Consider the following 27,831-nt stretch of genomic DNA (forward strand, 5'->3'; position numbering starts at 1 on the left):
GTTCCCCCTGCTGATCGGTTCTCAGAATTCCAAGCAGCCTTTCTAACGGGGCAGCTACCAAGGTCTGCCAAGTTATAAATGCCTGTCCCCAAAAAAGGAAAAGGAAAAAGGGATAGCAGGTTGTGAGAAACGATGGGCATTTAGCAAGAGCGCTAGGAGACAAACATCTAAAATCAGCAAAGCGGCATCAAGCTGACGCAGATCATTCAAGGAGGGGCTTCTGCACTATGTGGCTGAGTGGATAGAACAGAGGTGGAGTCCTTGCCTGCTGCTTTCTGAGTGAGTGAGCTCAGTGGAGTCACTTCGCCCCGCTATGATTTAGTTTCCTCATCTGTAAAATGTGGTTAATAATTGTACCCACACTACTGGATAACTGTGAGGTTTGAATGAGTTCAACCTTCTAAGGCTCTTTACCCAGTGCTTTGCACACTGAAATATGATTTTGTTATTACTATTCGCACCATCATAGGAGACATGAATATGTTATCTCAAATCCTCACCACCACCCTGGAAGTGGGCATGGCTGGCCCTCTTTTACAAATGAAGGGTGAGGTTCAGAGAGGGTGATTGACTTACCCAAAGTCACACAGCAAAAAAGTGTCAGGGAATGAAACCCAGGTCTCTCCACCTCCTATATCCAGGCTCTTTCTGAGGCTACAGGTCATCATCTCAGGATGAGCTACTTCATACTGTGATTTTCCAGGGCTCACTCCAAAGTAGCAGAGAAGAGGACAGCTGGGTAGATGGGGGCACTGTTTACTCCAAAAGGAAAGCCACGAGGGGTGGGCAGGCAGACCATTTGGTTTGGCTGGGGCTCTCTGCTTATCCCAAAGTACAGAAATCATACTCTGCTGAAGAAAATATAGATTAGCAAGAGGGCAACTGACATTCTGTATCAAAATCTTTAAAATGTATATATATATATATATATATATATATATATATACATGCTTGTATGAAATATTTATCTGGAGCAATGGTTGTCAAACTATGGCTCACAGGCCAGCTATTGCCCACAGCCTTCTTTGGAGGGCCCTGCAAGCTAAGAATGGTTTTTACATTTTTGAAGTGTTGAAAAACAAAAAATAGAAAAACTAAGCAAAGCTAACAGAATGCTGATGCCTTAGAACCATTAAGATAAGTCGAGGCCAGGGGTTAGCAATCTGGCCCACAGCCTAATTTTGTCAATAAAATTTTATTGTAACACAGCCATGAGCATTCATTTATATCCTCTCCAAGGATGAGTCATTGAAGCCAAGCCCCAAAGGATGGGCTGTGCTTGGTCAAATGAAGAGATGAAGAAAAACCTCAGGCTGTGCAGAGGCTCTGAGGCGAACACGCTGGTCTCCCAGGGCTACAGTGAAGAATGACCACAAGCTGGGTGGCTTAGAACAATAGAAATTGATCATTTCACAGTTCTGGAGACTGGAAGTCTGCGATCAAGGTGTTGGCAGGGTCATGCTCCGCCGAAGGCTCCCGGGGAACATCCTTCGTTGCCTCTTCCAGCCTCTGGTGGTCGCTGGCAGTTCTCGGCTGTGGCTGCATCACTCAGCCACCGCCTCTGTCGTCACAATCAAGTCCCTGTGTGTGTGTCTTCAAATAGCCTTCTTCTAAGGACACCAATGATTGGATGGAGGCCCACCCTAAATTCAGGTTGATCTCATCTCGAGATCCTTAATCACCTCTGCAAAGACCTAATTTCCAAATAAGGTCACATTCACATGTTCCAAGAACTTCAGTGTATCTTTGAGGGACACAGTTTAGCCCACAAGGTGTGCACATTTGAGAAGCCGAAAGTGGCCAGTGCGGCCAGAGCTGAGTGGGTGGGGAGTGGCGGTCAGTGTTTGGACCTTGCCAGACCTTGAGGCCTAAGTCAGGAAAATGAACTCTTTCCAACTCTGTATACAAGAAGGAGGCATCTGTCCTCTATACAGTTGAAAAATAAGAAAAGGGAAGACAATGATTCTGGTTTTACCCCCCAACCCACCCCCAGATAATCCGGCCTCAGCCTCCAGGCCAGCATCATAGCAGCCAGCCTAAATTAAACAGGCACTGGAATTTGGAGGAACCTGGGATAAGATCTCCACGAGCTTGTCTTCTTAGAATGGGTTTAGCTTTTCCCCCACCACAGTCTGATTGATGAATATTTATGGTTCACTGCCAGAAGCAGAAGGGGCCCCATATGTCCAGTGTTGGGGTCCCAGAGGGGCCAGGAGGTTGGGGGGCATTGGGGGAAACTCGGCTGCCACCTGTCACAGGTAAGCTGCCTGTTGTCCATGCAGGTGCGGCTGAGGCTGGTGTACACCTGGTCTCCTGTCTCGAGTTACCCTGGCCACTTGCATCCCTCAAGGCTGTCCCTGCAGGTGCGAATAGGAGGAGGGGAATAGGGAGCTGCTCTTCCCAGGGGTTTCTGGGGTGATGGGCAGTGACCTCCTGGGCCAGCCCTGAAGGCGCCAGGTGGTTACACCTGGGGCAACTGTCCCCAGCACCTCAGAAAAGTGACAGTGTTACAGAGTTCCCATACACCCGGCACCCAATTTCTCTGCTGTTAGAATGATGGTGGAACACTCATCACAATTAATGACCAATATTGATACATAATTATTAACCAAAGTCCATGCTTTGTTTGAATTTCCTTGGTTTTTCCCACGATGTCCTTTTTCTGTCCCAGGGGCCCACATTACATTTAGTTGTCATGTCTCCTTAGCCTCCTCTTGGCTGGGATGGCTGCCCAGGCTTCCCTTGTTTGTAATTACCTTGACAGCTGTGAAGAGTTCTGGTCAGGGATGTTGTAGGATGCACTTCAACTAGAGTTTGTCTAATGTTGTTTTGTAATTAGATTCCTTGTGTAGAGGACATCCGGAGTCTAACTTTCTCCCTGTGGATAAAGTGAAGGTTCCTGTGTCCAGGATTCTCACCTGGCCCTGGCTAGCTCACTACACATATGGGTAATACATCATTATTGACTCTATATAAAGAGCTCTGCCTGGTGCTCTGGGTGACATGGTGGCACGGCTACAAGGCTGCAGGAGAGCAGAGTCTGGAGTGATGGTAGTGCCGAGGACAGAGGCCCAGAGGACGGCTGTGCAGGCAGAGAGGCCCAGAGGCAGAGACCGGCTTGCTGCATGCGGACTTGCTCTGAGTGGATGGGAGTCTAGTAATTGACCTGCCACCATGGGAGTAAAGTTGGGAATAAATGCTTTCACCCCAAGAACATTTTACTGTCATTTCTTTGGTCACATTGAATCCACAGTGAATTTACCCGGGGCTGAAACCCATTGGCAAGACAATTGGCAAGACATTCCCCCCCTCCATCCTGCCTCGTCCAGCCCCTTCCAAGATCTTTCCGCACTTGTGGCCTTTCCCTAGTGGGAAGTTAATTCTCTTAGGATGAGTTGAGGTAGCGGTGGGTGGAGCTGGCTCAGACCTGTTGAATAGCTTCTTAATCCCTGAGTGTGATCAGAGGCCAGTCTGGTTGGGTCCAGGCGCCCCCAGATTATATTTGGTAGGAGAGAAAAGGTAGGAGGCAGATGGGAAAGCAAGGAGCAGGAAGACTAATAATCATGCTCCAGCGTGGCTGTTTATTAAATGCACAGACACACAGTCCAGGAATGGTGCCTCCTTCCCCCATGTGGCGACCATATTTTCCTGGCCCAACATTGGGACGTGCAGATTGGCAAAGAACATTCCATTTTCTTTTGATACCTTTGAAAGACCTTCTGATTTGTGAATTTCTTTAGGGAAGGCTACATTTAGTTGCACATTTTAATAAAGGCAGTTTGGGAAAATAATAAAAGTACATGAAATCAGGACCAGAGGGGCAACCCACACTTGCCCTCTCGTAAAAGGCTAATATCTCGGAGCTGCCTCATAAAGCCTGCCCCCGCGGTGTCCTGACCAGGGTTGCCTGTGTGTGCCGAAAACAACCCGTAATTGTCATTTAATTAAAGAGCACTCTCATACACATCAGTGCATATCTGTTGTATGAAGGAATGGCCTTGAAATGCAATGACCCCTTCAGTCATCCACTCTAGGCAGGAGGGTACATTTTTACGTGTGTGTGAGTTTTTGTTAAGTAGTCTACATAAAACATGGACAGGATGAAATGTGATCTTCAGAGTAACCTACAACAAAGCAAGTAAATCCTCATGTAGTGTGTTGAAGTGTCACCCCAGGAAGATAATGACACATCCAAAGCTCTGGAACGCATGAACGTGATCTTATTTGGAAAAAGGTCTTTGCAGATATAATTAAGTTATGGATCTTGAGATGAGTTTATCCTGGATTTAAAATGGACCCTAAACCCAGTGGTTGGTGCCCTAATAAGAGAAAGGAAGGGGAAATAGATCTGATTCAGACACTGGATGAAAGCTGGAGGCAGAGGTTGGAAAGATGCAGCCATAAATCAAAAGGAATAATATGTGGAGTCCCCCAGAAGCTGGAAGAGACAGGAAGGACCCTTTCCTAGAGACTTCTGGGGGAGTGCAACCCTGCCGACACTTTTTGTATTTCTGGCCTCGAAAACTGTAAAATAAATTTCTGTTGTTCTAAGCCACAAAGTTTTGTTACAGAAGCCTTGGGAAACCAGTACATCCCATAATCTTACCACTTAAAACTGCTTAATATTTAATAGCTATATGACTATGAGCAAGCGGCTTTACTTGTCTGGCTCCCAGTTTATTTCCAACATCATATTCTAGTATTTATAGGTGATGCTCAGAATTTCATTCGTGGTGCCCAGCAGCCTCTCTGAGCCTCAGTTTCCCCATCTCTAAAGGGAAATAATCCTTAATCCTGCGCTTATTCTCAGGGCTGTTGTAGGACTCGATAATAAAACAGAGAAGGAGGCTAAAACGATCCGCTCGTTTACGCAGTGCTCAGGCACCCAACCAGCCCCACGCAGTCCCGCTTCAGTGTCAGGAACCAGCGGCCCACCACGAACTTCGCCGCAACGTTGATTTCTCCAGGCGCTGCTGAACAGCCTACGCCTGCGCAGAATGGAAGCTCAGGCCCACCGTTGGGGGGATTGACTTCCTTGGGTCGCTGGTTCGCCACGCCTACTTCCGGAGAGGGCGGGCCTACGTATGGTGCACATGACTTTGTTCCTGTCCAAAGATGGCGGCGCCCAGAGCGGGAGCGTGGAAGCTGATGGGAGACACTGTCCAATGTCTTTGATTCGTGCTGGAATCAAACTAGTGGAAACCGTGCTCCATGTCGCGACTAATCGTGAAGAATCTCCCGAATGGGGTGAGTGCAGGGCGTGGACTTGGGAATCTGAAACTGGGACCAGTCGGGAGCTCGGGGTTGAGAGGCAGGTGGCCGCGGAGAACTGAGGAGTTTTCGCTCCGGGCGGGTTCGAAACCCCAAAGGGACAGGAGCTTCGGCTTTTGATAGTTGGAAGGGAGGAATAGTGACCGCGCAGGGTTTCACAGTCGGCTCGTGGGGACCAGACTTCCACCCCGACAGGTCTTTCCCCGGGGAGATGCCAGGCTTCACCTGCGCTGAATGCTCTCCCGGAGCCCTTCTCCTCTGCGCACGTTTTTTTATTGACTCCAGACCGAATCAGACACTAGTTTTATTCCTTTTCCAGGGCGGACACTGCTGGGGAGGCAAAAATGGTCAATTCCCACTCCCGCCTTTGGGGCCAGTAAGAATAGTTTGAGGAAACTGGGTGTGAAGGGCTTTAAACTATTTATCCAATCATGCTTGTCTTTGTTTCGGGAGAGCCCAGCCCAGAACCTGGCACGTGGTAGGCATTCAATAAAAACAGGAGAAAGAAACAGATGAATGTGTGTGATATCACACAGTGTGATTGGTTGCGGTGTGCGGGAGTGATTTATCCTTACTTATTTTATCGTAACTTTTCTTGGATGGAGAGCCTCCGACACCGCTGTGCTGTTTGGATGCCATGAGAGATCTTCCTTACTTCTGACTTTATATCCCCTGGGGAGCCTCTCTTCAGAGGCGGGAGAACACAAAGACATTTCTGCTTCATTGTTTGTTTCTTTGTTTTTAACTTTTTCCCCCAGTGCGTTGTGAGGGAACTATGCCACGACTATTACAGTGTGGGGTTATTTGACCAAATGGTAATAATATCGGGGTATTTTCTATTGCTACTGCAACAAACTACCACAAACTTAATAGCTTAAACAATAAAATTTACTATTTCGTGAATTAGAGGTCAGAAATCCGAAAGTCAAGGTGTCAGCAGGCTGTGGTCCTTTTAGAGACTCTAGGGGACGGTCTGTATCCTCACTTTTTTTCAGTTTCTAGAAACTTCTTTGACTCTTTGTCACATCCTAGATCTTCAAAGCCAAAAGCATAGCATCTTCCAGTCTCTCTGCTTCCATCATCACATGGTCTTTTCCAACTCTGACCCTTCTGTCTCTCTTATAAGGACCCTTAGGATTACACTGGATCCATCCAGATGATCCAGGATAATCTCCCCATCTCAAGATCCTTAATGTAATCACATCTCCGAAACCCCTTTTGCCATATAAGGTAACATACAGTTCCCATGGATTAGGATGTGGACATCTTTTGGTGGGGTGTTGGGGAGGCTCCATTATTCTGTCTACCAAAATTAGCAAACATTTCTAGAACTCACCTGTCTGTTCATTCGCTCATTTATTTTGACAAGTCTTTACTAGGTATCTACTATGTAGCAGCCACAATGTTGGACTCCTTTTATAAAAGGTCTCCTTATGCTCCTGATAGCCCACTGTGTAAGAAGATTTCATTGCAGCCATCTGAGTCTTGATTTTTTCATTGATGAGATGAGTAAGGGGCTTGTTCAAGGTCACACAGCGAGTAAATGATGGAACCAGAGCTGGTATCACGTCCACCTGCAGAGCACACTTGGCCACTGCTTTGTGTAAGGTCGCCACTGGGGAGTCCTGTGGCCTCAGGTTTCTAGCCCCTTTTGCCTCCTTGGCTCTGAGGACTCCCTAGCTCCTCCCTCACTGTGCCTCTTCTGTCCCAGATGAAGGAGGAGCGTTTCAGGCAGCTGTTCGCTGCCTTCGGCACACTGACAGACTGTAGCCTGAAGTTCACCAAAGATGGCAAGTTCCGCAAATTTGGCTTCATCGGCTTCAAGTCTGAGGAAGAGGCCCAAACAGCACTGAACCATTTCAACAAGAGTTTTATTGACACATCCCGGATCACAGTGAGTTGGTGTGAATTTCCTCCCTGCCTGCCCATCGAAAGTGATAGGATCTGCATGTCTAACCCCTTTTGGGAGAGCCCAGCCCAGAACCTGGCACGTGGTAGGCATTCAATAAAAACAGGAGAAAGAAACAGATGAATGTGTGTGGTATCACACACATGTGACTGGTCGCGGTGATACTGTTTGTCCCCAAACCATATTTTGAGGACCAGTGGTCTGGACACCAGTGAAGGAGTGATGTCATTCATTTGCCCGTTTAGCAGTCAGTGAGCAGCCACTTGATGCTGGGTGTTTAGAGAAACCTGGGACCCTTGGCCCCTGTCCTCATGGAGCCAGCAGCCTGTGGGCAGGCAGGGGGCTGGCAGGTGAACAGGCTGCTTTCGATCAGTGTCATCAGTGCTGTGACAGGGCAGTACCAGGGACTTCAGAGAACAGAGGAGTCCCTTACCCTGGCAAGGATCAGGAAAGTTTCCTGGAGGTGGAGGTCCCGCCTGCATCACTCTTGGGCATTTAATGACTAGGTAGACATTTTTAACACTTTGTTGAAAAGAAAAAACAGATGTTAGAAAAGAGTCTGTCCTGTGATCCCATTTATACAGAATTTTACCCCTCAACATGTGTGTGTGTGTGTATAGAGACACATGGAAGAATTGTCCCTGAAATAGCAATTTTTCTCTCTGGGTGATAGGCATTGGGGTAGGAAAATATTTTTTTCACTTTCCTTGAACTTTCCTCTCTGGTTTGAATTTTATCTGTGGAGCACATGTGTCATCATTACAGAAACAACAGAACTGTTTGGAAATTCCACACATGGGGTTGTGACAAAATGACAGCCCCTCCCCCTGGGGTGCAGGTGGGCCAGCCAGCGACCCCCTGCCTGTGGTGGGAAGTGTGCACAGCGGCACCCAGCAGGAGCTCTCATGGAGGTCACCTGGGGAGCGTGGAGAAGGGCTGTGTTAGCGCAGGCTTAGCACTGAGCCCCCTTCATGCTCCAGCATGGCCATCCTGCCTTTCCCATCTTCCTGGTGCTATTCTCTGGAGCCAGCCGGGCCACTTCACAGTAACTGAAGTAACACTGGCAGCTGCCAGCTCGGCATAGACCCCGTGTCATCTTGTTCCTCCTCACAGTTACCCTTTGGGGTGATGGCTATGAACTCAGACTCCAGACCCCTGGGTTCCAGTCTCCACTCTGTCACTTTCTAGCTGGGTGACCCTAAGGCAAGTTACATAACTTCTCTGTGCTTCAGGTTCCTGATCCAACAAGTGGAGAGAGGAAGGGTTCCTCCCTACAACTGTTGGGAGTCTTGGGTTATCCAAAGCACTTTCAAAGTACTTTCAAAGCACTAAGACTACCTGGCCTGTGGAATTGTTATGTAAATGTTAACAACGCTAATAATCTGAGGAGGAGGAAGCCAAGGCTAGGCAAGGATAAGTAATTCGATTCAGCCAACTCAGCCAGTAAGTGGCAGTTGCCTTTTTAAAAAGCCTAGGCTGCCAGGTGCTGAGGGGCAACACCCATGTTGGGCACAGTGGTAAGTGTCACCATCACCCTTTCTCTCCCATGCAGGTGGAGTTCTGCAAGTCATTTGGGGACCCAGCAAAGCCCCGAGCCTGGAGCAAACACACCCAGAAACCAGTCCAGGCCAACCCACCTTTAAAAGACAAACACTCCATCCCCCCTGAAGCTAAGAAGGTGCGTAGGAAGTCACTCCCACCCGTATCCCCAGTGTCAGCAGGGTGTGCACCCTGGGAGGGTGGCACAGTGGGAGTAGGAATGGCCTGAGAATCCTCTCGGGTGGTTCCTGAAGGTGGGCCTCCCAAGGCAATGCAGCTCTGTCTCGCCTTGCCCTTCACTGGTGACCTTCACCTCTGTGTCTTTCGTTTGCAGGACGACAAGAAGGAAAAGGTAGCAAGTGAGCTGGAGAAGGTGAGTCTGTCCTGTTGACGGGGAGGGCGGGCCCCAGGGTCGGTCCTGGGAGAGCTGCCACAGGCCTGGAGAGGGCGAGGCCGGCCCGGCAGGCAGAGGAGTGCCTCTTGTCTCCCCTGGCCTTGTCTCCATGGCTTCTTAGTCTTCTTGTCTGATCCACTCTCCCCTCCCCAGAGCTGGACAGCTGACCCCAGGGGTCCTCTAGAGATGGGGGGAGCTTCTTGGGGGGTGCTCTTACCCTCCCAAGAGTTAGTGGGGTGAGCCCTGCCTGAGCCTTCTCTGCCTGTTCCCCCTTCCTGTCACTGCCTCGGCTCCCGTGCCACCAGCTGAAGGAAGACACGGAGTTCCAGGAGTTCCTGTCAGTTCACCAGAAGCGGATGCAGACCGCCACTTGGGCGAACGATGCCCTAGATGCTGAGTCCTCAAAAGGGAAGAGCAAGCCGGCCACTGACTACCTGAACTTCGACTCTGATTCAGGGCAGGAGAGTGAGGCGGAGGGAGCCAGGGAGGACCTGAAGGGTAAGGGGTGTCCATGCCCACGTGCATGCCTCTGCCAAGCGCATGTGCCTATGTACATCGGTCTGTGCTTTCGGGTCTTGGGACCCCTCCGGTCAGGACACAGGAGAGGGCAGATCGACACCGCCCTCTAGGGGGGCACTTAGGTCTCAGTCAGTCATTCAGATCTTTACTAAGCCCCTACTCCATGCCAGGCACTGCTGGGGGGGATGTGGCAGAGAGCAAAAGATGGAAGAATCATGCACTCACGGAGCTGTCATCCTAGGGGGGGTGAGATACGTTGAAGAAAGGCCCACTGTTTAGCGCATTATGTGAAGACAGGCAGGAAAGGGGTAGGAGAGTTCTTGGGGCAGGCCTCTGAGGAGGTGGCCTGGAGCCGAGCCCGGGAGGTGAGGGAGTGAGCCTCTGTCCTCAGAAGGGGCTCACAGTGTAGTGGGGAACAGAGGGGTTGGTGAGCAGTCACAGTCCAGAACGGTAAGCACTGCAGTAGAGGGTCGGGAATTGAATTTGGTTTAAAGTGAGAGAATGAATTTAATGTGAATTTTATGCCTGGTAAAGTTTATGTGCAAAGCTGAGGTCCAAAGGACTCCTTGGGAGTTGGTGGGACACAGTAGGTGCGGGAGCAGGAAGGGATGCTGTCACAGGCAGAGGGACAACATGGGTGAGGCACCGAGAGGGGCAGGTGCGGGGGCCTGAGGTGCCTGCATGGCTCAGCGCCGGGTGGGGGCAGGGCAGGCCAGGAGGGGAAGCCATCCGTGCACGGACACGAGGAGCATGTCCATCCCTTGAGCCTCTGGAGTCTGGAGCCCCCTGGCAGGTTACCATCAGGAGTGACAGTCGCACAGGTACTCTCAACCCCACAGGCCCAGGTGAGTGGGCCAGCGAGGGCCAGGCTGGTCACCGGCTTGGTCCTCGGGCTGCGGCTGTCCCAGACCTTGCATTTGTTCACAGCTGTTGCTGACCCCCAGCCTCCCTTGTCTTCCCAGAGGAGGATGGCCTTGAACCCAAGGCGGCTGTGCAGAAGGAGCTGTCGGACATGGATTACCTGAAATCCAAGGTGGTGAGGGCCGGGTCACCATCCTCCTCAGAGGAGGAGAGTGAAGACGAGGCCGAGAACTGTGAGGACAGCAGTGAGGCCGAGGACGGTGGCCACGCTGCTCCCAGTGCGCAGAACAGAGCGAGGCAGGGGACTGGCCCTGAGCCAGAGGCAGCCAGGGCCCAGGTGAGTGTGCTGGGAAGCAGAGGGGTGGCCCTCCCAGCACTCACCCGAGTCCCTGCAGCCCCTTGTTAGGGGATGTAGCATAGAGGAAAGACAGCTCTGTGGCCCAGAGACCTGCTTTCCTTTCCCTCTGGGCCACCCACTTGGGGTGTGACCTCGGGCAGGCACTTCTCCAAGAGTTTATTTCCTGTTACTGACATGGAGAGGTGCCTGCCTTCTGGAGCTGTTGGGTACACGTGAGCTGGAAGGTGGATAGGAGCATGTCATACTTGTGTTTAGTAGCAGGGTAGACAAGTATGAGCCCACAATCCACAATAATAGGAAAATTAATTGGGTACTTACTGCATGCCAGGTACAGTACCTGCCTTGTCACTTGTTGAGCCCTGTGGCAGTCATCAGGGGCAGGTGTACTTTTGGGTCCATTTTACAGGTGAGGAAACTGAGACCCAGAGAAGGGAAGTGACTTGCCAAGGGTCACGGCTATGAAGTGGTGGGGTCAGGACCCGGACCCAGGTCTAGATTTTAACCGTGGGTACTACTTCAGGGATATTCCCCTTGTCTCCCACCTGAGTCCTCTCTGCTTAGAGGCAGGACAGCTTGTCACATTTTGGTCCCCTTTCCCTCGTCTCCCCAGAAGACCCTGTGAAGAATCAACTCTCCCCCTGCCCGGCCCTTTTCAAGCTCCAGGCTTTCTCTTTCTCTTTCTGCATCCCCCTCCCTCCTTTCACTTTCTGCCCCTTCTAACTGACACACTGTTGTTTCCTCCTAAAAATGTGTATTGCAGACAGGCAGTTGAATATGGTGAAGTCAGAGAGCTGGGGGTTTGATCCCAGCTCTGACTGAGGGTAGCTGGGACCTCAGGGGAGGTACTTCTCTGCCTCCAGCCTCTGATCCTCATCTAAGACGATGCTCAGCATAAGAATGGTCTCTGTGTCTGGTATCCAGAACCCGTATGCCTAAGTATAAGCCAGAACCCAGAAAGTTGCAGATTTCAGGAAGACACCGCTGTACCTCACGAAGTGTAGCATGCCCCACTGCCCTGAATCAGGTCTGGGCAGCACCCCATAACTAACAAGCACCTGACTGTTTCTGCGGTGAAACCAGAAATGATTGCTCATGCTATCGGGGTAAATGTAAACTCTGGCCTCACATCAGCTCAGAGTAGACTTTGCTAGCAAATTAGTTCAAATATGGGCAGGTTTTATTGCCCCAGGAATTACAGAAAATGTAGGTATTTCAGAACTATTTGGATTCCAGAATCCCGGGAAAGATCCTGAACCCATAATTCCTATAAGCTTGTTTTAGAGATTCAGTAGTAGAGGAACAATAATTGCAAAGTGCTTTGGACATTGTCTGGTACAGAGTAAGCCCTAATCTGTGGTGGTCACTGTCACTCTCCATCAGGCCTCCGTCCCCTGCTCTTTGCACTCCTTGCAGTCTGGGGCCGCTGTTAGCGCAGCACACCCTCACCCCCTCCACCAGCCAGACTGTACATCCGCAGCTGGCGTGACGCTTGCCAGCATTCCTCGGCTCACCCTGGCAGCAGGCACCTCTCTGAACACTCACGGAGATGTCTGGTCTGCTCCTCCTGCAGCTGGGCCAGGGAACCCACCATGGCCATTTTGTTCTTTGTCATCTCCCAGGCCGAGAGACCAGCAAGCCAGAAGGAGCCCAGAACCCCCCACACTGTGAAGCTGCGGGGAGCCCCATTCAGTGTCACAGAGGTACATGCTCATAACACGCAAGGGCAAGGGGCCCCAGGGGAGCAGGAGAGGTGGGTGAGGATGCCAGGCATCTGTGCTGCAGATCAGTGAGGACTTGAGCTGCTGGAAGGAACTGGGGTCCAGAAAGTGTGCTAAATAAGATCTCAAGCATTGTCAGGGTCAGGAAACAGGTGACCAATAAAGATATTTAAGTTCACTCATAATTAGAGAAATACAGGTGAAAGCTGAACATTATGTTTCGCAAAAATGTTTAGAGTTTGATAGTAAGTACTTTCATGGAGTTGGTGGAAGGGTGTGCAGCCTTTTGGGGGCAACTTGGAAGTGGCAGTCAAAATTAACAGTATGCATACCTTTGCCCCAGCAGTGACCTTGCTAGGAATCTGCTGTACAGACAGATCACCCAAGTACACTAAGATTTCGATGCACGAATGTTCACTGCAGCATACTTTTGTTACTATTTTATTTATAACTTGAATGTGTTAATTTGTCCCTTATAAAAGCAAAAAACAGTAAACGTCCTTTAACCTCTATTTTAGAGAAGTAGTTAAACTAGTGGGTCTCAACTGAGGATGATTTGCCTCCCCCAAGGGACACTTGGCAATATCTGGAGACATTTTTGATTGTTTCAACTCAGGCAGTGACCTCTAGGGGTTGGAGATTTTGCACACAGCCTACAATGCACAGGACAGCCCTTTTACAGAGAACTACCAGGCCAGAAATGTCAATAATGCTTAGATTTAAAAGCTTGAGCTTGGTTAACTAAACTGTGGCACATCAAAGCAGTGGAATATAACATGTTGTTAAAAAGAACTAATAACATCAGTGTGGCTACATTGTTGTTGTTTTTCCAAGAGACATACACACTTATATGTCTGAATTTCCCAATACACACTTAAAAATGAGGATAAAAGGTTTTTGGAAGAATTTTGATAATTTGACATTTAAAAAAGAAAATTGACATAGGAATGGGAAAAATTCTGAACTTTATTGGACTTCTACCATTAATTTTGTAGTGCTTTGATTTTTACGGTGGGCTGGACATTGAGCTTCTCATTACTGGTTTTCTGAAGGGGCTTAAGCTAGTACACAAATGAAAAGTTGTTCACTACTTTCATTTCTTAATAAAAAGCCAACAAGAGTGATCTGGACATTGGAATTATGGCCATTTTTGTTTTCTTGTTCATACTTTTCAAATTGTATACTCTGTGCATTTGGCATGTAAAAAAAAATGTGTGTGTAAATCGCCCTTGTGGCCAAAACAGAGAAATATTTAAGAAAATTGAAGACCATCTATACAACAGCATTTTGAGTTGATGTGTATCATTACCCGTGAAGTTACATGGGCAAACACACTTTAATGAAAAGTGAATAAACCTCAAATATATAAAATGGTACTTAGGAAAAAAAGACGAGAAGCAATGCCTCAAAATGCTGATTGTGACAGCGCTATTTTATATTTATATTCATATTTTTCTTCAATTTTTTTTCAAATTTTTTCCAAAGTAGTATAATTTTATGATTGAGAAAGATATGTGTAATTTAGAAGTAAGAGAGAACCTATAAAGGTTGAAACCCTGTGGTAACCTTCCTGAATTCAGAAATTTGACCCATGTTTTTGTATTTTTATTACTGGATTAAGGGAAAAACACTTTTCTTCTCCTTACAGAAAAATGTTACAGAATTCCTGGCACCCCTGAAACCAGTGGCCATTCGAATTGTGAGAAATGCTCATGGGAACAAGACAGGTAAGGTCGGGGGTGTTTCAGGTGGGTTGGAGAGGCAGGTGATAAAGAGAGAAGATCGGGCAGTTGAACTGAAGAGAGGGTTTTAAGGGCAACTGAACTCTTTCCTCTTTATGGTCGCCAAGTGTGTGTGGAGTGGTGGGCTCAGGACAAGGGTCTGCCTCTCTGGTGTGTAGTTTTCACCTGCTACTCTTCTCTCCCCACCTCGCCCTCAGCCTGTAAGGAGGCCAGTGGATCACCTGTCCTGTTTAAACAGATGGCCCCAGTCCTGGAGTTTGCCGTGCAAAGTCCATGGCTGGCTCTGCTGACAGGCAGCTCTCTGAGTTGTTGAGAATGTGTGGTGGTGCCCCCGTGCCGCCCTCTCCCCAGGCTTCCACTCTGGGCAGGCAGCCCACTCCCTGGGGCAGAAACGTGCTGGAAGGCAGGGTCTGAGCTTGGAGAGGTGGGAGCCCGCCTGTGCCTCCTTACTCATCAGGCCGGGTGGCTGCAGGACACGCAGCAACAGAGGTGGTGCTCCCCTGATGATAGCACTAAGGCCTCCGGGCCGTGGAGAGGCCCAGCAATGCCAGACGTGCAGGCTGTCGTTGGCAGGAGGACACTGGAGCACAGAGAGGCTGGAATCTGCTGGCGGTGGAGTCTGGGGAGAAAGGTTCCTGCTTTAGGAGTTGTCTCGTCCACCTTCTAGCATCCACGTTTCCTCCCCAGTCTCCTGAGTGCTAAAGCCCTACTTTCAGGCAGATCCATTCAGCCAACCATCCCTTTCTTCGCAAACCTATGCGAGTGCAGGAAAGGGAGGGGAGGAGAGCCCCGGCCCAGGTTCAAGGCCCACTTTGGGCCCTTGCGAGCCCCGTGGCCTTGACCAAGGGGCTTAGCACCATTTCTGCTCTGTGCGATAGTCCTGTCTCATCAAGTTGTGAGGATTCCATGTGTGAGCATGCATACAGGTTTAGAGCAATGCTAAACACTCCCTGAGCACTAGAGTGGATGTCAGTGGTGGTACTCCCACCTTCACAGTCCTTCAGACACCAGAGGGTGAGCAGGGGTGGGCCCGAGGGAGCAGGAAGGATTGTGTTTGAGTTGTCAGGGCTGGGAGAAAGCCGTACTGGAGGTTTTCAAACCTGGAGCTGGGGACAGCTGGCCTGGGAGCAGCAGAGGGTCACCTCAGAAGAGCTGGGGAGGAGGCCTTCTCTCTCCAGGGTGCTTGAAGCAAGGAGAGGCCACCATCGGCTTCAGAATGGCCCCTTGGCTGGTGACAGGAGGGTCCAGTGGCAGGGCCCATAGAGGGTGAGGTGGGGGCTTTTGTAGTCCTCCAGGGGAGGGTCTGCAGTGGCTGGAATGGGGTGTGGTGGTGGAGGAGGGCAGAAGAGGAGGAAGTTTATGGGAGAGATGAGGTGCAGGGTGTAGGAGCGGAGAGGAGAGAGGAATCACAGAGAGAATTTCAACTGCCTAGTAAATCTAAACCACACCTGTGTGCTTTCAACTGGTAACAGCGCTGCCACTATGAGCTGGGCTGCCTGCTCTGCTACCTCGGGGCCAAGGCCCAGTGAGGTTGGGGATGAGAAGCCCCCGTGCCCTAGGAAAGACTCCCACATCCAGGTTGGGGCCTCAGGCCCTCACGGGCATGGTTCCAGGGATGGCCACTCTGGTGCTGAGCTGAGTCACATCACTGCCACCACAGGCATGCTCCTCCAGAGGAGGCGCTGGTTAGGGCAGGGTGGGGCTGGGAGGCCTCTATGGTCCAGTGTGTTCGTCCTTGAAACCAGGCCATGGGGTCTGAATGCCCCCTGCAAAGGGAGATCCGGCTGCAAGTGGGAGGGAGTCTTGTTTATATTTTGGAGATTTGGCAAAAATACAGGTTTTCCCCACTGTGTACACAGAGTCCCCCAAACACCTGGCACAGTGTAGGTGTCCCTTTGTGACTGCCACAAGGGTCCACAGGGCCTGAAGATCCTGCCTTTACTGTTGTCCTTTCTCAGGGTACATCTTTGTGGATTTCAGCAGCGAAGAGGAAGTGAAGAAAGCTCTGAAATGCAACAGAGAATACATGGGTAAGGAGGCCCGTGGCAGGTACCCCCTCTGTGCGGCTGCAGGGCTTTATTCCATAAATATCACTGAGGATCTTCCGTTGTAGCCACTGTTCTAGGCACTGGGGATGCAGCAGTGAGCAGAACAGCCGAAGTCTCCTCTCTTCTAGAGCTTAGACTGAAACAGCATGGAAGAGACAGGCAGTCATCACATGGGCCGTGCTATGAAAATACAGAGCAGGAGGTCGGGATTGGAAGAGGAGCGTTTTTAAACAGGATTGTGTCCAGTAGGTGTCACTGAGAAGGTGACACGAGCAAAACCCAGAGGAGCAGAGGGAGCAAGTTCTGGCTTCGTGGGGCAGCTGTTGAGGAGAGGGAACAGCAAGTACAAATTCTGCAGCTCTGAGGTAGCCTGATGATATCCAGGGGTGCGGTCTTTGATCCATCCCAAGCATGGAAGCAAGTGACTCGGATCCAGCCACCAAGCCCTAGAGAAGACATTAGTTCTGATGGGGAGGGTGGGACACTTAAGGGGTCTTGTTGGCAAGTTAGGCAGTGAAGTATTTATTGAGCACCCACTATGTGCCTGTGGAACGGATGGTGATAGTCACAGTCTGATTGGGCACACAGGCAACACACATAAAAAGCTGAACAGTACAAGGTGATTCTCCAGGGCCGGGTTGTCGCATGATACCTTTCCCAAGGCAGAGCAACAAGCCATGGCAGGGAATGTGCCCAAAGTGGCCCACGCAAGCTCCCCCCACTGTTTGAGCTGAACTTGCACAATGAGTGAGATTCGGGGGAAAAGGTCTTCTGGGTCAGGCCCAGCATTGGCTCAGCTCACCACCCCAGTTAGCAGCTGACGGCCAGGGGTCAGGTGCTCTTACCAGCCCAGCCACCTTGGCCACAGCATCCGAAAGGCAGCAAGCAAAGAAGAGTTTGGAATCACCAGCCAAGAGTTGCTGGCAAGTTCCAGGCCTGCCCCCAGAGCTGGGACTCCTCTTCTCCCACAGGTGGGCGCTACATCGAGGTATTCAGGGAAAAGAGCGTTCCCCTGGCCAAAGGGCCCCTGAAGAACAGCCACAAACCCTGGCAAGGCCGGACTCTTCGGGAGAATGAAGAGGAAGAAGACCTGGCTGACTCTGGGAGGCTCTTTGTGCGAAACCTGCCCTACACAAGCACAGAGGAGGACCTGGAGAAACTCTTCTCCAGATACGGTAAGGGGGTGGCTACCAGCTCCCCACACACGGGCCTCACCCAGTGCCACAGCAGATAGCCGAGGTTCCAGTCCCCTCTTGTCTGTTTTCTTGTCCATAAAAGAGGCTGTAAGGATTGCAGCCTAATGTATGTAGGTTTTCGCAGAGCCTCTAGTAAAAGGCCATGTGGCAGGCATCTCCTGCTGTCTGAACCCACACTCTGCTCTTGCTCTCCAAACTCAACTGAAGAGATTTGGACCCATTTTTCTGGGATAGCCCTTACTGTCCTGCAAAAACCTGGCTCCCCCCTTCGTGGAGTTCTCACTTCCATGCTGGAGACAGGATAGGGCCCAGGCTGGAGGAGTGGGTGGGGTGCTGCTGGTGCTAAAATCCATATCAGGTATAAGTAGAATAGTGCTCCTTGGTCTGGCCCACCACGACTTAAGCCTTGCTCTCTAAACTTAGCATCCAAGTGGGTTTGATATTTTCACTGGGCTATTTTTATTATTGTCCTTGTTGCTATTACTTATCAGGACAAGCATTTAGAGGCCTACAGTTCAGCTCAGCATATGGGCTATTTTTGTAAGGTCATGGCTTTTGAAGGGAAGGGAGTTAGGGTATAGATGGAGGACGAGGTCTTGATGGTTTCAAGACCCCCTATAGTGTCTCTCACTTCTACACAGAGGCCGGCTATGGGTTACAGTGGATCGGAGCATGGCTGAGTGTGTGTTGTGGGGACAGGGAGACCCCAAGTAGGACCTGCCATCAGGCAAATTGGTGTGCCCACTGCTCACCAGGTCCTTCCGCCCAGGCCAATGCCCTGGTCACAGGGCAGGGCAGGGCTGGGCTGCACAGGAGAGGGGAGCATCAATAGAGTACAGGTGTTCATTTGGGAAGACAAAGGCCAAAGACTCTGGGCATCCCTGGGGTGTTCAGAGTAGAAACCAGTTCAGAAAGGTGTACTTTGCATGTAATGATCCCATTGCAACAAACACGTCTGTAGCATGAACTTTGCAGCAGGAGCATATTAATCAATATGCTACATGTATTAACGCATTTAACCCTCCCAGCTGCCCTCTGGGATGGGTACTCTTGTGGGGCCATTTTACAGATGAGAAACTGGGGTGCATGGGGACTAGTGGCTTGCCCCGGGCCACACTTGTAGTAGGTGTTGGAAACAGCCCTACTTTTTTTTTTTTTTTCCCCACAGAGCACACTATTTAATAATAGGATGCTATTGTGAATTTCTGTTTCCTTATCCCATCCCTCATCCCCACACCTGTAACCACTATCCTAAATTGTAGTTACCCTTCACTTGCTTTCCATGATAACTTTCATACATATGTATGTATTCCTAAACAAGGTATTATTTCGTTTTATTTGTTTTGAGTTTTATAACAATGGTATCTATATTAGTCAGCTAGGGCTGCCATAACAAAGTACCAAAGACTGGGTGGCTTGAACTACAGAGCTGTATTTCTGACAGCTCTGGAGGCTCATAGTTAGAGAGGAAGGTGTCAGCAGATGTCGGTCCCTCCTGAGGCCTCTCTCCTGGGCTTGCAGATGGCCAGGAAACAGCCCTATTTTAAGGCAGGCCACGTAAAGGATTATAGAAGGACACCCTTGGCCTTTGAGGGGGTCTCAGGCAGCCTCTCGCCATGTTACATTGATACCTCTTCTGTCCTCAGGTCCCCTGTCTGAGCTCCATTACCCCATCGACAGCCTGACCAAGAAACCAAAGGGCTTTGCCTTTGTTACCTTCATGTTCCCCGAGCACGCCGTGAAGGCCTACGCGGAAGTGGATGGGCAGGTGTTCCAGGTGATCACCCAGGCCGGGGGGCGGCTGCTGGGCTCAGGCGGTCAGGAGAGGCTGTGTGCGCACGAGCGTCCCTAAGGAGACACGCACGATGGCACGTGCAGCTACTGCCTCACACAGGCTCCTGGCCAGCAGGGCTCTGGTCTGCTCTGTTCCCTGATCTGTCTTCAGCACCTTGGACAGCCAATGCCTGGCCCCTAGGAGGTCTCAAAAACTATTTGTTGAATGAATAAATATGCTCTCCATCTCCAGAAAGGGGAATAAGGAAGCACAGAGCTTTGACATGATCGTATTAAATGGCCACAATAGGATGCAAGAAACTCCACTTTTTCCAGCATTCCCAAAAAACCACCAGGTATTTTTTTAGCACACATGCTCAAGCCCCAGACAACCTCACTCCCTTTCACTTTATTTCACTCGCTCATGATTTATTGGTCTCCTGCAGTCACCAGGAGGGACCTGGCCCCCACCCATACGGAGTTCTCATTTACACTGGGGGGAGAGCAGGTGGGATGCTGCAGGGGTTACTTACAAAAGACACTGAGCAGTTCATGAGGCCAGGCCTAGTGGCCCCGTCACAGTGTTGGATGCCTGGGTCATGTGGCCAGGCCCCATCCTAGGTTGAAGGTGGCCATGTGGTCGTTCCTCCTGAGGCCTTATCATCCAGGCAGGGTTTCAGCATTGGGGCCAACCTGCTTATGGAGAAGCTGACATCCTAAGGCAGTATGTGGAAGCACCCACCCCCTTTTCTCTTTACTGTCTTCCCCTCATCCCCCTCCAGGGCAGGATGCTCCACTTGTTACCATCCACCATCAAGAAGGAAGCTAGTGAGGACACCGATGCCCCAGGATCATCCTCTTACAAGAAGAAGAAAGAGTCTAAGGACAAAGCCAACAGCTCCAGGTGCTTACCTGCCGCCAGCCTGTGGGCTGTGATGCAGGCCCTGCTGCCCCGGCCCTGCCCCTTCCCAGCTGCCGGGTACTCTGGCTTCTTGTGAGGGGTTCAGCCCCTCATCCATAGCCTTACCTATCCCCCATTTCCTCATCTACAAAGTGGGCAGAGCCATAGTGGTGCCATGCCTTTGCAGTGTTACAAGGGTAAATGAGTTAACATGCAAAGTGCTTAGGCCCTGGCGCAGAGCGAGCACTTGACAGGTGTTAGGGCTTGTTGTCACTACTGCTCACATGGCCCTCAGGTCCTGCATGCTTGGCCCATGCCAGTAGGTTGCAGGAGCCGGAGGCTTTGGGGACTTAAACAGGCCAATGAGCTGCTTTCTTAGAGTTTCCATCTGGAAAGATACTCCTTTTATTCAGCCTTGGTCTGACCTCCCTGTTCTGCCTCTGCCTCTCAGCTCTCATAACTGGAACACACTCTTCATGGGCCCAAATGCAGTGGCCGACGCCATCGCACAGAAGTACAATGCCACCAAGAGTCAAGTGTTTGACTACGTGAGTGAGCATCCCGTTTGCTGTACCTTGGCTCTGGGCCACAGGCAAAGGAAGAAAGGGGAGAGGTCTTGTTCGGGACCATCTGCACACTTCCGGCCTGTGATGCTGAAGTCCTGGGCGTCCTCTGGGGCCTTCTCCCTTGGAATTGTGCCATCCCCTGTCCAGGCCTGGCTTCTCGTGGGATGGTGTGGAGCCAAGCCAGAGATCCTAATCAGTAATGACAAGCACTCAGCTGTGTGGTGCTTCTCAGCGCAGCACGGTGAATGAGGTGCTCTTAGCTGCCCGACCTCCCAGACAAGGACCCCGAGGCCCACGGACACAGAATAACATGCCTAGGGTCCCACACCTGGAAGGAGCCAGTGGGGATGGTGGCACCAGATGAACACCAGTGCCCTCGCTCTGAACCACACACATACCTGCCTCACCCCCTTCCTCAGCCAGGGGGGCCCAGGTCGTTGAGATGAGGAAAGGGGGTCTTTGGTCTCTGTCCCTCTCCTGTCCCAAGTCTCACTTTATTCCTCCCGACTTCCCCACCATCTACCTGGCCCCTCCACGTCACATACCTTCCTTTAAGGTATACGTCATGTTAAACTGCAGCTAAATTGATCTGAAGCAAGACCTGGGAGTGTGTTTTCCAGCCAGCAAAGGATAGCCATGGTTTGGGCCATAACCTCATTGACCCATTGTCATGTACTCCTGCTTAACACTCAAGGCCAGTGCTGCCCATTAGAAACAGAACTCAAGCCCTGTGTGTAATTGTGGATGTCCTCAGTACCGTGTTTTTAAAAAAGCAGAAATAGGCAAAGTTAATTTTCGTAATCTATTTTATTTAATTCAGTAGAGCCAAAATATTATCAATTCAGCATATACACAATATAAAAAATGTCAAGATGCTTTGCATTTTTTTCAAGTGCTCAGTGGCTGTAAGTGCCCACAGCCACCACAGTGGGTAGCATGGCTCTAGACCCCAGCCAGCTCTGATCGCACGTGCACTCTGAGCACTGGGAATGCAGCAGGGCCCTAACCAGACACAGCTCTGCTCTTCTAGAGCCTTCTAGCAGAGGAAGATAGATGCAGCATGCTGGTGTGATAGCTGCAAAGAACAATTCAGCTGCATGGGGACAGCATGTGAGAGCGTGGTAGACTGAGATAAGCGAAGTGACATTTAAGCAGAAACTTAGTGGAAGGAGGGAGTATGGGGTAAGCCCCATGCAGGCAGGGGTCAGCACGCAGAAGCCCTGAGGTGGTGATGAGATGACCCATATGGCTTTAGTGGGGGACACATGGGGGGTCCCTGATTACTGTGAGCAATGCAGAAACCAGGCCACCAAGTCGGCATGGGTAGTTGAGGGGCATTGGCGGGGTCCCTCTCCATCTGGCCTTCTCAGGCTGTTGGGAGATGGAAGGGCTGACTGGTCGCCCACCTGCCAGCCAACAGGGCCTCTACCTGTCCCCTCTTCCACAGGAGACCAAGGGCAGCGTGGCCGTGCGTGTGGCCCTGGGGGAGACGCAGCTTGTCCAGGAAGTACGGCGCTTCCTCATTGACAACGGGGTCAGTCTGGACTCCTTCAGCCAGGTGGGTACTCTTCGCCCTGCTCAGCAATCCACTCAGCTGCTGGGGAGTTTCAGATGAGGGCACATAATGGTGTGTTTGTTAATCAGGCCTTTCAAGGATGAGCATTATTAACTTAAGATTGTCTCCAGAGAAAGGAATAAATATCCTGTGGGCTCAGGCAAGGGGCCCGCCTGGTCCAGATGGTGTGTCTCAGGAACCAAATGCAAGAGGGCCACCTCATAATCCACGGTTTCTCCACACAGATTAGAGGGGGCCCCAGACATCCTGCCCCTCACCCCCTAGTACCTTACTCAGGGCACCTGTGTCTATGGGGATTTAGACCTTTCTTCATCCAGGTGGGAGAGGTCAGCATCTCCATCTGCTTGTTCTCTGCCAGGTCTGAGTTCTTAGATTTATGGATGATGAAGTCTTAGCAGGTCCAGTGAGACCACCTAACATCCTCCCCTTCCTTTTACAGACCTGGAAACAGGCCCAGAGGGAAAGCCGTTCTGATGGGTAGCTAAGCTGAGGCTCATGCCCAGATATGCCTGGAATTTTTCCATAATATTTTGTGGCTATTTTATATTCCTCCAACATTGTTTCTCAATCCAGGAGTGGCTGGCGTTTACCAAGTGTGTACACTATATGAACTTTGCTCATATTAACTCACCTAATTAAATCCTCTTCTGAAATGATCCTATGAAATGGGTGCTCTGAGGGGACTGAAGAAGATTTAAGTACATTTCTCAGGGCCACATATCCAGTGTCTTCATTTGAGTTCTTCCAAAAGCAGGCTCTGAGGCAGACGGAGGAGCCCATAGTTTATTGGGCAGTGCAGAAAACACTGGTGTGGAAAGACAGGTGCTGGGAGGGAGACCAGTATGGGTTGTGCTAGTACAGTCTGCTGGCTGGATCTCATCTCGGGGAAACCTACAGACCTCACACCTCAGAACTGTCCCATCTGAAGGACAGTGGTGGCACCAACTCCTGAGAGCCGGGGCTGCTCCCATGGGGGTGTTAACTCCTCAGCCCTTCCCACCTGCCTCGTGTGGCAGCAGGCAGCCCAAAGCTCCAGGAAAAGATCCTCAGCACTAAGTGCAGATCCAGGCCACTGGCAGCCCCGGCTGGAAGGCTCTGGAAGGCCCAGCAAGGGCTGTGGCCGGGCACTGTTACAATCTGCCACAGCTCAGAAGTGGGGCCCGCTTCTAAGTGCCTGCTAACTGAGGTCGCAGTGGGGTGCCCGGACAAGAGTCAAGCACAGATCAGGGCTGGTGTGGGGCCAGGGACCCTCCCTCCTGTTGTCCCACATGTATTCATGTCCTCCCTGCAGGCCGCAGCAGAGCGAAGCAAGACTGTGATTCTGGTGAAGAACCTTCCAGTAGGCACCCTGGCAGCCGAGCTACAGGAGACTTTTGGGCGTTTTGGCAGTCTGGGCCGTGTCCTCTTGCCCGAAGGTGGCATCACTGCCATCGTGGAGTTCTTAGAGCCCCTGGAGGCCCGCAAGGCCTTCAGACAGCTGGCCTATTCCAAGGTAGGGCTGCTTCAGGGAAAGTGGGGGGCTGATGCATTGATAATCTTAGCATGGTGCGGCAGAAGGCGGTCTAGAACCACCCATCTCCATCACACTGAACGTTAGCCCACCGCTGAGGACACCTGAGGCTACAGGAGAATGTGCGAGGGAAGCTCCAGGCGCCCTCCAGAAACCAAGCCTTGGTTCCCTGCCAGACTCTGGCTTTCCTTGGCCTTCTCTTCCCTTGTGAATTTGAACCGTCTTTCTTGGAACTTTTGATATCTTGTACTTACAGTAAGTTGAAATTCAGTTCTCTCAGTGGGCTGTCTTCTGTTTCTTGGTAAAGAGAAAAAAAATAGATACATAGTATGTTAATTTCTCATGGCTTCCTTAACAAATTACCACAAACTTAGTGGCTTAAAACAGCAGAAATTTATCAATTGTCTCGTGGTTCTGGAGGCCAGAAGTCTGAAGTCTAGGTGTCACAGACTGTGGCCCCCTGAAGGCCCTGGAAGAATCCTTCCTGCCCCTTCAGCTTCTGGTGGCTCCAGGTAGCCCTTGAGTTGTGGCTGCACCCCTCCAGCTTCTGTCTCTGTCCCCGCAGAGCCCCCTCCCTTCCTCCATCTCAAATCATCCTCTGCATCTCTCTCATAAGGACCCTTGTCCTGGGATTTAAGGCCCACCCAGATCATCCAGTATGTCCTCATCTCAAGACCCTGTGCTTCATGGCATTTTCAAAGCCCTTTCTTCCAGATGAGCTCACATTCACAGGCTCTGGGGATCTGGATAGGAACATACCACCATTCAACCCACTACAAGAAGCTACTGTTTATCAGGCACTTTAATGCTGTAGAGACTGCTTATCAATGTCTTGTTTATCCTTTTTAAAAAATAAAAAAAAAGAACAGCACACACATGTGCCCATGCATTGCCCATGAGCGTAGGTGTGTGGCAGGAGGGAGCATGTCCTGTAACAGCCCTACTACACTGCCTCCAGGAGAGCCACAGTTGATCAGTGATCCTGCCTCCCCGCCCCACTCCCATTCTTGCTCTGATTGAGAAAACACGAGGGGATGCAGATGTGTCCAGTGGTAGCAGCAGACCTCTCCCCTGAGCCCCAGGCTGCAGCAAGGGGGCCCCGTGTTCTCGCGCACCAGGAGGCATGTGGGCATCTGGGCAGGGTCCTCCCTGCTCCATTCTCTGGGCTGAGTCCCCCATACTCTCTGGGTCTCCGGCTCTTCATCTGTGTAGGGCCCTGAGTTCCTCTTCGGCCTCTGTCTCCGCAGTTTCACCACACCCCCCTGTATCTGGAGTGGGCTCCAGTGGGTGTCTTCTCCAGTTCAGCCCCACAGAAGAAAGAACCCAGAGATGCACCGGGGGAACCTGCAGAAAAGGATGGGGTGGAACCAGAAACCTGTAAGAGCTGCAGTCAGGGTGGCCTGGGACCTTGGATGGGAGGGCAGGGTGGGGGTGGAGCATGCATCACGTGTTTGGCTTAAAGTTCTTCATCCTGGAGACCAGTGCATTTCAGTCTCTTGGATTTTATAGACAGGTAAAACTAAAATTTGCAGGCACAGCATTCGGTATCCAGCTGTTTAGTTTGTCAATTACAGAATGAAGAAAAATCCAGGATTTAGAACAAAACAAGTAAAAACAGCCTTCTTGTTTGATACATCACCAGGACACTTTTGGGTGAGGATGGCTGGCAGAGGAGGTACTTCTCTGAGGTCCTTGGCTGGCACAATGCCCTCTGGTTTCCCACGGCTGTAAAGGCAGGAAAGGGAACAGGTGCAGTGCCCCCACGCCCCCCAGCTAATGCTTCAGACTTGGGTGGGGATGGGGCACTTGGGGTAGCACATTTCTGCCTCATTGGGACTGTTGTGCAAATTGCAAGACATTTTGCATCCCTGAACCCTTCCAACTGAATGTCAGGAGCACCCCAGTAATTGTGACAACCTGAAACACCACCTGCATTCCCAGATGCCCCCTGCGGTTCAGTGTGGCCCCAGTTGAGAACCTCTCAGTCTGGGGACCATGACTGCATCTTAAAATCAAAAGGACCATGGCCATGTATTAAGATTTTGCCCAGCAGTAATGTCCCTGCTCCCACCCCACGGGTTACCAGTTTATTGAAGTAGGGTTTAAAAAAGTAAGTCTCCCCATCTACCATCTCCATGGTTCTCATAAAAGTAAAGGTGTTTCGCATGCAAGAACTTATTCACTGTGTAAGAGCTTGTTCACCATGTAAGAACTTGTTCGTTATGCTTCAGAAGATTGGAGACTGTTGAGAATTAGGTTTGGGGTTGATTAATGATTGTACATAGAGTCCCGTATACAGAATTTTATTGTTGTTAACAATCATTTGATCAATAAATATGAGAGATGCCCTCTCAAACAAACAAACAAAAAAAGCTATACATATAATTCCTGAAAATGAATGTGATCTTCTTAGCAACTTCTTAGTTGAAGTGTAGAAATGTAGATTAAATTAAAATATTAAAAAAAAAAAAAAAAGTAAAGGTGTTTCATTGCAAAAAAAAAAAAAGAGAGAGAGAGAGAGAGAGAAAAGGGTAGGGGAGCAAAATTCTCAGTTTAAAGACCTAAACTTTAATTCAGTAGTAGACCTCCCTGTCCATAAACTGTCCCAGGCTATCTGCATTTGTTTATTTCATCATGTGGGTAAACCTTCAGGACCAGCCCAGTTGGTACAAGGCTTTTCAGAACCACTGGTCTAGAAGCCTTGTTCCGGTCAGGAAGGACTGTTCCTCAGTCTCCGTTCTTTGAGGCTCCAAAATCGCCCTGCTCATTGGGGTTCCTGATTGTTGGTATAAACCTTTCAAACACCCCTCACTAGCCCCTGTTTATGAGTTAATTTTGTCCACAGATTGGATTAAGGGGTCCCTTGAAAACCTGCTTAATGCTTCTGTCAAAAAGAATTCTCTTTATGCAATCTGGTTTGTTCTTAACTAGTCATCACCCCAAAATCATCAGCTACCTTGGCTTTCAGTCCACTTGCCAAACTTGAAGCTACTAGTTGTAGGTCAAAAGCAAGTCCTCCTTTAAAGCACACAGATTTGCCAGGAGGGAGAGTAGACAAATCCAGCAGAGGCTTCTTCCTACCTGCTTTGGCAGGACTGTGAAGCACGGTGCATGCTCAGGTGACTGCTGCCATGTGGCTGCGCCCGTTTGCCAGTGTCGTGGTACTTCCCTCCCTTTGACCTGTTCTTCTATAACACCTGTCACAGTTTGTATTGTGTTTTTTTTTTTTGTTTTACTTGTCTGATAACCGCCTCTGCCAGATGGCGAACCGTGAGGGCAGAGAGCAGCAGTCTCGCTCACCGCTGGGTGCTCAGCACCCCAGGAGGCCCCAGGCATGGAGTAGCTTGGTGAAGATGTGTAGAGGGTGTGGATGGATGCAGGAAGAAGGGTTTCAGTGCCTCTGTACCCATGGAAGGTGGAGCCTGGGTTGGACTTCTCTCGGTCCTAAGCCCCTGGCACATAGTAGGAGCTTGGTAATGTTGCAAGGTTAGTTTTCAGTTGTTAGTCCAGCTTCAGAACAGAACTGGTGCTGGTGACACCATTGATTCCAGTAATAGTAGCTGCCATTTGTGAGTTCCGATTTGTCCGTCCCCCACCCTTCAGCTTACCCTTCACTTTGTTTCAGCCTCCAGTTACTTCCCGGAATTGCATCACAGATGGTCCATTTCCTTAGTGTCTGTCTTTCTGGCTTCCCTCCTAGAATGTCCATTCCACAAGGCAGGTACCCGGTCTACTTGCTCCCCACTGTCTCTCAGCACCCAGAAAGGTCTTTCTGGCTTCTCTGTTAGAATGCCCAGTCTGCAAGGCAGGTACTCAGCCTGCTTGCTCCCCACTGTCCCACAGCTCCCACAGATTGCCCAGCACCTGGTAGGAGAGCAGGAGGTGGGTGCCAAGTACTCCAAGGGCAAAAGCAGCATTTTCTCCAGTGCTGGGCCTTGCGCCGGGCACTT

The 27,831-nt window shown here is 50.5% G+C and overlaps 1 protein-coding gene across 4 annotated transcripts in view; it reads left to right on the forward strand.

Annotated features, from left to right (window-relative positions):
- The first annotated feature begins 5,090 nt into the window (after positions 1-5,090).
- RBM19 (RNA binding motif protein 19) overlaps positions 5,091-27,831 on the forward strand; it is a 129,581-nt gene continuing 106,840 nt past the window's right edge. For 3 of the 4 annotated variants that reach the window (XM_036929302.2, XM_036929299.2, XM_036929301.2), the window contains exons 1-16: positions 5,091-5,247; positions 6,983-7,165; positions 8,733-8,858; positions 9,054-9,092; positions 9,419-9,611; positions 10,595-10,830; positions 12,471-12,551; positions 14,218-14,296; positions 16,270-16,341; positions 17,331-17,534; positions 19,202-19,332; positions 20,111-20,232; positions 20,681-20,777; positions 22,243-22,353; positions 23,663-23,863; positions 25,129-25,258. In XM_036929302.2, the coding sequence (XP_036785197.2) occupies positions 5,212-5,247; positions 6,983-7,165; positions 8,733-8,858; positions 9,054-9,092; positions 9,419-9,611; positions 10,595-10,830; positions 12,471-12,551; positions 14,218-14,296; positions 16,270-16,341; positions 17,331-17,534; positions 19,202-19,332; positions 20,111-20,232; positions 20,681-20,777; positions 22,243-22,353; positions 23,663-23,863; positions 25,129-25,258 (2,041 nt within the window). In that variant the 5' untranslated portion in view covers positions 5,091-5,211. The remainder of the gene's footprint in view (positions 5,248-6,982; positions 7,166-8,732; positions 8,859-9,053; positions 9,093-9,418; positions 9,612-10,594; positions 10,831-12,470; positions 12,552-14,217; positions 14,297-16,269; positions 16,342-17,330; positions 17,535-19,201; positions 19,333-20,110; positions 20,233-20,680; positions 20,778-22,242; positions 22,354-23,662; positions 23,864-25,128; positions 25,259-27,831) is intronic. The other variant, XM_036929303.2, reaches the window with a different exon arrangement.

This window comes from Manis pentadactyla, chromosome 14, assembly GCF_030020395.1.
Source record: "Manis pentadactyla isolate mManPen7 chromosome 14, mManPen7.hap1, whole genome shotgun sequence".
Lineage (NCBI taxonomy): Eukaryota > Metazoa > Chordata > Mammalia > Pholidota > Manidae > Manis > Manis pentadactyla.